General features: G+C 51.4%; 1 protein-coding gene across 3 annotated transcripts in view; it reads left to right on the forward strand.

Moving 5' to 3' along the window:
* The window catches only part of AGPAT4 (1-acylglycerol-3-phosphate O-acyltransferase 4), a 124,653-nt gene extending 116,429 nt beyond the window's left edge, over positions 1-8,224 (forward strand). For all 3 annotated transcript variants that reach the window (XM_014858372.3, XM_070480944.1, XM_044761273.2), the window contains 2 exons: positions 4,747-4,945; positions 7,644-8,224. In XM_014858372.3, coding sequence (XP_014713858.1) covers positions 4,747-4,945; positions 7,644-7,738 — 294 coding nt within the window. In that variant the 3' untranslated portion in view covers positions 7,739-8,224. The remainder of the gene's footprint in view (positions 1-4,746; positions 4,946-7,643) is intronic.
* The last annotated feature ends 1,228 nt before the right edge of the window (positions 8,225-9,452 follow it).

A 9,452-nucleotide genomic window follows, 5' to 3' on the forward strand; every position in this document is an offset into this window, starting at 1 on the left:
GCCCAAGCCGGCGCAGTGTCTAGAATCAAACACATTTGGTGGGACTCTAACTTCCTTTCATCAACATTCGTGAACACAGACTGGCTGACACCTGCTGTCTTTTTCTCCCCATCCCTCAACGGAAGATAATCACGCAGAACTTTATGGGACCTCTGCTCCCGTTGAGTAAGACTTGTAATCTTGCCTTTGAGAATGAGTTAGGATTTCAGTCCAAAAGACTTCCAAATTACTGCCATCTAATTAAGTACAGATGCTCTTATAAATATGCTGTTTTGGGGACCAAGATCTTGATATTCTCTTAGCAAGAAGTGGCTCTTCTTTTCTCCAGTAAGTGATTTTTCTGATGATGCCTCTGAAATGCAGTCTCAGAGTTTGCCATTTTGGTCTCTTTTCTGCATGGGTTAGGGGCAAAGCTCTCCATTCTCCTCTTACCAACAGTAAATAGGGACTAGTTTACCTGTGATCAGAGCTGGAACTGCGCAGATTCCTGGGCCTCAAACTCAGAGATTCTTACTCAGTAGGTTTGAGGTGGAACCTACAAGCGTGTATTTCTGGGAAGCTGCTTCTGACGCAGACGGTCTGAGGAGCCGGGTTTGCAATTGCGCTGCCTGATGCTTTTTAATGGGATGCTAAGAATAACAACAGGTTGTCCAGGTTCTGTGCTGACGCACAGAGAAACACAAAACAATAGAAATTCTTGCCTCTGCTTTCCTGCACGAGGCAGCATTTTCCTTGTGCTGTTTTCTAGTTTCATCATTGAGGCAGTATGAAAAACGTCACTGTTAGCAAAAAGAAAAAGGTGCCAAGAAAAGGCCCAAGAAATGAATCCTTTCGTAAAGAGCCACACAAACAAACCTACAACAGATGCAATCCCCAAACCCATGAAAGCAAAGGAGAGTTTTCTCAATCAGCCCTTTCTTCCGTCTTCAGGCATGAGAAGTGTGGTCACTGTGCAAACCGGGCCCCCTTGGGCTTTAAGCAAAGAGGCCCCTTTCCTTCTAGATAAAGTCTCAGGATGTTTTTCTCTCAACTATCTTTGCATTAAAATGATAGTGTTCAATTTGGAAGGGGTCCTCCAAACATTCAGAGTTCAAAACTCTTATGTTGGTGATGAAGAAATTTAAGGCCCAGAGAATGATAAAAGTTGCCCACGTCTTCCAGTTCCATAATCAGAGCCAGGTGCTGGAGATCAGGTCCCTTGTCTCCACAGAGGCTGGGACGATGGCCCAGTTCTCTGCGTCTGTGAACAGACTTTTGAGGCTGGCCCTTTCCCTTGGGGAACAACCACTGACCAGAAAGTGGAAGTAAGTGGTCAGTGGTGCCTCCAAGAGGAAATGAAATGTGAGTAGATATCAAAGACTGACGTGTGGCCTATCGTTTCTGTGTCAGGAGCCTAGATGGATCCAGGGCTTTCTATGCCAAAAAATCTTGGTGCCCCACCAAGCTCGTCGAAGCAGGGTTCCATTTTAATCATCATCTTTTAGAGGTATGGTGTCGAAAGACAACTGTTGGCTTTGAGGTTGGGTTTTAGGGCAGCAGTTCTCAGACTTTGATTTCATGGCCAAGTTTCTGCAAAATGTGGGAGGGGGTGGTGGGCAGCCAACAGGGGTGTGCCGACATGTTATTCTGTTCAACAGGGACATAAATAAAAAGAAATCTACCACGGCCATTTAAACACTCTCCGAAATAGGAAAGATGTCAACTCTGAAAACAGGGCCATCCTTTAAGTGGAACAAGCTTAGCATTTAGAAAACACACATTTATTACATGTCACCATTTGGAACTCCTGGCGGCTGTAGGGGGTGTGACATGACCCTCACACAATCTCCTTGGGGACACAGGCAGCTCCCAAATGAACTCCATCTCAGGCTGAACCTACAAGCCCGGAACCACTGTCCCTAGAGCCATCATGGTTTCTCAGTTGTCTGTTCTGAATGAATTCTAACTTTTCATTTCTAACTTAAACGGTCTCCCTGGGTTGCAGTTCGAAGTTTGCTGAAGGGATGAGAAATTAGTCACTAATGGTGCAAATTAAAATATGGGTGAAAGAAGTGACATTCTGGGCTGTCTTGTGGGTGTGCAGGGTCCATGGAGGCCAAGGTTGGAGCGGCTCTGTGTGGGGTGCAGGGCCGGGAGGGAGGGGTGCCAAGCCAGCAGAAAATGCTACTGGCCTTCAAGAAGAATTAAGGGGCCGGTCCAGCGGCGCAGTGGTTAAGTTCGCACATTCCACTTCGGCTGCCCGGGGTCCGCCCGTTCGGATCCCGGGTGCAGACATGGCACCGCTTGGCACGCCATGCTGTGGTAGGCATCCCACATATAAAGTGGAGGAAGATGGGCACAGATGTTAGCTCAGGGCTAATCTTCCTCAAAAAAAAGAAAAAAAAAGTGTCATCAGTTCCCCCATTGTAATATTACAACAGGAAAACACGATCAAGACTGCTAAGGAAAAGGATTTTAAAAAACTTGCCCATTTTTAAAATGAGTGGATTTTATGGTATGTGAATGACAGCTCAATAAAGCTGCTTTTTTAAAAAAGGCACAATAATGTCACCTCCCATCTTAGTCTAGTTGGGTTTCTATAGCAAAGTGCCACAGACTGGGTGGCTTATAAACAACAGAAATTTATGTCTCCCAGTCTGGAGGCTGGGAGACCAAGATGAGGGTGCCAGCAGGGTTGGGTCTGGTCCCAGCTCTCGTCCGCGTCACTGTGTCCTCATGTGGTGCAAGAGGCGAGGGAGCTCTCTGGGGTCCCTTTTATAAGGGCACTAATCCCATTCCTGAGGGCTCCATCCTCATGACCTAGTCACCTCCCAAAGGCCCCTCCTCCCAACACCAACACACTGGGGGTAGGTTTCAACACAGGAATTCTGGGGGGACACATTCAGTCCCTTGCACGGGTATCAGGCTCCTGGTGGCCCCCACCTGGGATGAGAAAAATCACCCATGCTCCGGCAGGGAGGTGAAATGGGAGGCCTTGCCAGAGTTAGGTGCCAACTCTCTGGGCATCCCACGTGTCATCGTCACTTCCCTGTAAGTCGTCCGTTTAGGCGACAGGCTCTGCGTTCCTCAGTTCTTGAGGGTGGGAGCACTGGGCACACGAGTCGATTGTCCTGTGATTGCTTGATTCCCCCAAGAGCCTCCAGGCTCCCCTCGGCCTCTGTCCCAGAACAGAGACAAGGAGGGAGCTCTGGACCCGGCTGGGGAGAGGCCGGGGAGGGGCTTCGGGGCAGAGTTCCTTACCTCCCCAGGGAAGGGGTCAGAGGTTCTCCTTCCAAAATGGCCCGTTTGTGGATTCGTTTTAATCATGACCCTGAATGGTCAAAAAAACTGGATTATTCAGTACACCCTGACTGGGAGAGAAGAAAAGTATGATGACTTTAAACATTTCTATCTCAAGTTCTTAAAGGAAAAAACTCAACACTTCAGGTGTAAGTTTCAGGTGTATGACAGCTTGTTTTCCAGAAAACTGGACCCTTGGAGAACTGGGACATTACTAGGCTGAGATGGGCCACAAGCAGGCCTAGGGTGGCCCAGTGTTTATTCGCATGCACACCGTCAGCCCCCAGGGTGTTTTTACGGGGCTTGAATTAGTTGCTCCTATTAGGAAACGAGGAAGCTCCCCATGGCTGTCTGAGTCTGAATTCGAGAAGGTTCAGTCCCCAGCCCTCGTCCTCACACAGCCGTGACCACCCTGGGACGGCTGCCGTCGTCCTGGTGCCATGGTCTCTGGCCTCATCGCTCTTGCCCCCGGCCAGCCTGGCAGCTCTCTCAGCCGCAGTGTTTCCTTGCATGAACTGCTCGCTAGATGCAGCTCGGTGGGTCTCACCCGAGGCCGGCTCGAATGGAGCTCTGCGGCGCATGCACCTGCTGAGCAGCCTGGGCCCTGGGGGGGCTCCCTGCTTCTTACCTGTGCCCTCACCGAGCTGATGTTGGGCCTGAGTGAATTTCCTGCACAACACTCAGCAACACACACACACACAGGCAGATTGGGCGTGGACGCGTAGAATTTCTGGTATTTCATTTCCGGTAGGGTGTCAGACGAGAGTCTGCCCCAAGGCAGGGCTGGAACCTCTTGACCTTCTGGTCATCTTGATGGTCACTTACAGTGGTCGCTTGATCCTGACCCAGAGAGCAGTGCCGCTGGTGGCTGGCCTCATCTGCTGGGCCTCCTCCGGGAGTGCCTCACCTCCCATGAGCAGACCCCCAGCCCTCTGTCATCATGCAGTCTTGGCGTGCTGAGGCAGACGACAGTGCAGCGGGGTTGTGGGGTGGGTGCGGGGGGCCAGCTCACGGCCCTGCCCACTCCTCTTCTGAGGCTCAGATTTCTACTGTTCTGCGATGTTCACTGAGGGCCAGGTTCAGTGCGTTGTCTCATTTCATTCTCCCACTGACCTGTTCTGGATGCCACTACTGCCTGGGCCTCAGAGGCTGGTCACCTGCCTGGAGTCAGTAAGTGCTAAGGGGCAGGACAGAACCGAACCCAGCAGGCCTGGGCCCCAAGTTCAACCTCCTACACCTGGACTCAGTGACAGAGCTGCAGTGGTCCTGCCTCTCCATGTGTCACCGTGGGAAGGGGACAGCCAAAGTCAGTATCGTGAAGACACATTTGGGGCCCAAAAGACACTTCTATGAGGTGCCGCAGACCCCCGCTCTGCTGAGCCACTGTGGCCCTAGGGGCCTCTGAGCTGGGGAGGGGCCTGCAGGAGGCCGGTGTCGTGTGTGACGAGGTCCCCTGTTTGTCCCCAGGATGCCTTCCAGGAGGAGTACTACAGGACGGGCACCTTCCCGGAGACGCCCATGGTGCCCCCCCGGCGGCCCTGGACGCTCGTGAACTGGCTGTTCTGGGCTTCGCTGCTACTCTACCCTTTCTTCCGCTTCCTCGTCAACATGATCAGCAGCGGGTCTTCCCTCACGCTGGCCAGCTTTGTCCTCGTCTTCTTTGTGGGTAAGTGGAGAGCAGGAGGCTCGGGAGGAGCATCGGACAGGGGACGAGTGCAGGGAGAAGGTTGATAAACTCACGCAGGTGTAGCACCTGTGAGGAGAAGGCAGAGCCTGCAGATTGACAGGGAAAAACCTCGATTTCAGGACTGGTGTTCCAACACACCGAGAATCCCAAGCTGGGGGAATTTCACATCCAGGTGTCCAGCCTCTTGCCCAGGGCTGGAGCTCCCTCACTGTCCCCAGGGGCTGGCCACACAGCTGCTATTTAAACTCCTCCAGTGCTGGCATCGCTCACTCCCCTGGCCTCTGCAGACAGCTCTGCCCATTGTAGTCATCTCCCCCTTGACCAGAGGGGAACCGTTTCCGGGAGCCCAACAGGAACTGACAAAGGCTCTTTGCCCTTCCAAGCAGGTCCAGGGCCCTTTGGGGAAGTGTGTGTGCTCCCCCTTGGTTGCCACATGCACTGACATTCAATGGAGGTATTCGAACTCAGCTTTTTCGTGAATCCATATTGGCTTTATTTGAACAGGGGTTTCAAAGTGCTGCTATTTCTTCATGCCATTAAGCTTTCCTGCATGCTGCCACTTGCTTCTGAAGTGGAGCAGCCAGGGGTCACTACATTTGCTGTTTGCCCTATGAAAGGGGCACTCTGTGCTTTCTGGAGCCAGAGGGAAACTTGGGGGGTTTCCTGTTTAGAGGGAGACCCTCTGAAACAGCCCCATCACCCTGAGTCTGGGGAGGAAGGAGTCTGCCCTGAGACCTTGGAGGGCGTGGGCAGAGTGCATCCCGCTTTTCTGAGACGAGGAGAAATGGCACAGAGTTAGAAGTGTGCAATGATCTGTGTGTTTATTTCAGTGGACATCTCTCAGTTATTCCTGCACAAGAGATAAGTGCTCACTGTAAAAGACTCATAGAAAAGTGTGTAAAACTGACAGTGTCTCAGGACAGAACTCCCCCTTTGATCCTGCTCTGCAGAGATGGCCATTACTAACAGTTGGGTGCACATTCTGCCAGGCTCAGACACATATATGCATATACAAACTCACATAAGTGGAGTTTCTCTAACTCACTGTTTTCCCCTAGTAAATTGTGGCCACAACATGTCACAACACATAACCTATCTCATTCTCTTGGACCAAGACAACCAATTTGAGACTGCATGGGTGCAATAGGCAAACTGGCCATTGTTCCTAAAATAGACCCTACTGTCTTTTTAAAAATTAAGGTACATTTTAATGTTAAAAAATTAAAATAACACCCAGTCTTTGCAGAAAAAAAAAGTACAGAGAGAAGAGGATGCAGAAAACCCCTGATTTAACTCCCTATGGACAAGGCCCGAGGCCACCCAGGGCTGGTGCACAGTGGCCGGGGCCCCCAGGGGGCTGGGCACAGACTCAGCCCCTCTGCCATCAATGGAGACCAGTGCCCCCTGGGGAAAGCTGCGGCTCCTTGGAGATGAAGGGTGGGAAGGGGCAGCCCAGGTGCGTGGTGAGTGCCATACAGAGGCCGCCCGTTCCCTGGGAGACACGGGCCTCCAGGAGCTTTGGAGGAACTGAGTGCTCTGAGTCTCCCTGCCCCAGAGACCAAAGCCTCGTCACCCATGCCCCCGAGCCTGACCACCCTCTGCCCTGAATTACTCTGTGCTGGCATCTCATTCCTCTTACGAGGCCTTCGGGTGGTGGAGTCCATGTTTTACCACCTCTTTGTTTTCTGCATTATCACCATCACCACTGCACAGAAGTCACAATATTGGGACAGGGGCTCATGTCCCAGCCTCTTTAGAGCTGGCCCCAGGCTGAAGTCTGCCCATTTGTAAATGACCCACAGGACACATGTACCTCATACTGGCTGGTGGACTCGCCTATCCCAGTCAGCTCCCTCTGTGCCTAACAGTTCACAGACCGTAATGCTAATGCTCTGTAAACATGTACATCGAGACTTGGAGATTTCCATATACCCACTGTCACTGTCCATCTACCCATCCTGCAAATGGACTGTTGGCCACGCTCTGCATTCAGTGCTGGGCATATGAAGGTGATGAAGATGTGGTCCCTACACTCAAGGGGCTCCTCGAGCCCGCCCCCTCCAGAAGCAGTTCTGAGCTTTAGACTCTGGTCTCAGCTTCTTAGTGGTTCAAGTGGGCTCTCGTATGGGTCCCATGCTCTCTGGTTGGGCCATTCCTGCTGTTAGAGAAAAGGCTTTCCGTGGAGGCAGGGACTCTGCCTGTCCAGTGCTCTGAGACTTGCACCAAAAGCAATGTTGGGACATGCAAATTTGGGTTCTTGCGTTCTCCAGGCTCCTGATATATTTATTAAGCTTCATTGAAGGGCGCCCATAAGTTCCTGCTCTGCATTCAGAAGAGAATCCTCCTTGCCTTAGGGGTCAGTAGAGGGATTCTGTAAGCTCCCATGTACAGCTAGGTACAGCTTACAAAATGCTCCTCACTTCCAGGGTGGAAGGACTGAAACTCACCAACAGAACAGCCTTGCTCCGTTTGTTAATGTCACTTAGTCCGGTGAGAGCCCTGGTACCCGTGCCCAAGGAGCATGTAAGGCAGGGATTAGGAAATGGCACCCCAACTCAGCTAGCTCTCAGCTGACGCTTAAGATTGCGGACAGCTGCCTCTGATGGTTCTCGTTGGGCGAATCTCCCTGGGGTCCCCACAGGCTCCTCCTAACCCCCTGCCCTTCCCATTTCTGCAGCTTCCATGGGAGTTCGATGGATGATTGGCGTGACAGAAATAGACAAGGGCTCTGCCTACGGCAACATCGACAGCAAGCAGAAACAGAACGACTGACTCAGGATACGTTGCCATCCAAAGGGGACCTTGGGAACTGGTGGACGCTGCCTGTCATCCTTGGTGGGACCCAGTGATGAAGCTGGGTGAGCCCCTGCTGGGAAGGCAGGGGGTTTGGTCTCAATGCCGAATGGGGAGGAAGATGTGCTTAAATCTTTTTTCCCCATATGCTTTAGTGGGTTTTGGTTCTCTTTCTTTTCGTGTGAGTGTGTGTGAGCACGTGAGTGTGTGTGTGTGTAAGAGAAAGAAGACACATAAGTGAGAAAGGCGGGCGGTTGAGCGTGAGCCTCATTCTGTGATCATTCAGATGGTATTTGAGGCACAGGGGGAGGGCAGGGATGGGGAGTGAGGGCGAAATGTTCCCTTCCATCCTTTGGTGCTGTTTTCTGTAACCCTGGATCGCCAGATATAGAGTGAAAGGCGCTTTAGGTGAGACAACTAAATTATGCCTCCAAAAAAAAAAACAATTCAAGTGTTTGGCTCCTCTGTGGTGTGTTTATAGACTGCCCATCCTTCCATTCCACCCTCTGCCGTGCCTTCCAGTGTCCTGGACCACAGGCATCTGGAGTGCTCTGAAGGAGGGAGCTGGGGGTGGGGAGGACTCAGCATGCAGGTCGAGGGGGAGGGCAGGCCACCATGATGACCACTCCTGGCAGCGGACACAGAAGCAGAAGCTGTGGGCGTCTGTTTAGGGGAAGATGGCAGGTGCTGGGGGACTAGCTGAGCATGTCCATATGGCACAGGGACAGGAGCCCTGTAAGGCAGCTTTGGTTTTCCCAATCTCCCTGCCATGGAGTCCCCCTGTACTACATCTTGAAGATGTGGCCAACTCCGTGAAGAAACTGATCTTGAAACTGAACGTAACACTAAAGCCTGGACATCCTGTGGCAACTGAGAGATGACTTTGCATCCTCCGTTCATCTCAGTAGCAAGTAGAACTTGGGTCCCCAAACAAATGCAGGCTCCTTTTGTGAGAGTACCTCACAGGAGCCAAGGTGCTCCTCTGAGCGGGGTCAGACTGGATGGAGCAAATGCCACGGTACCAGGAGCCCCTGGGCTTCTGCTTTCCTTCTGAAAGTCCAGATTTCTATGCCATGGAAAAGTTCTGCTCCTTGCTATCTAGGGCGGTCTTTGGAGTAACAGTCCACATGCAGGACTCCTGCAAACTGCAGCCCATCAACAGATGCCAAGTGCAAAACAAGAAAAAAGGAAAAGCAGCAATATTTCGGGAGGACAATCAATCTCAGGCCGAGATGCCAATGGCCCTTGGACTGATGGGTACTGACAGCATGAGCATGGAGAGGAGATGCCCTCCTCTCTGTATACGACTACATGCTGCCCAGTTCAGACCTCCTCTTTGGCTGTGGTTATATGGTCATGCACCGCATAACAATGTTTTCAACGACAGACACATATAAGACAGTGGTCCCATAACAGTGGTCGTTTGGAGCCTAGGTATGCAGTAGGCTGCACCATCTAGGTTTGTGTAAGTACTGCCTGAGAGGAAGAAATTTTCCTCTACCCTTCTAGGTTCTTCTGGTTCATCTAAGAATTAAATTGACATGAGACAGATTAACAGGAGAAAAACAGACAAACGTTTAATAACATGTATACATGGGAGAAACCTAGGAAAACTGAGTAACTTGCTCAAATGGTCGAAAACTTCACCTTAAATACCATCCTCAAAGACAAAAGAAGATGTCATGGCTGAGGA

This window comes from Equus asinus, chromosome 1 (genome assembly GCF_041296235.1).
Source record: "Equus asinus isolate D_3611 breed Donkey chromosome 1, EquAss-T2T_v2, whole genome shotgun sequence".
Classification (NCBI taxonomy): Eukaryota; Metazoa; Chordata; class Mammalia; order Perissodactyla; family Equidae; genus Equus; species Equus asinus.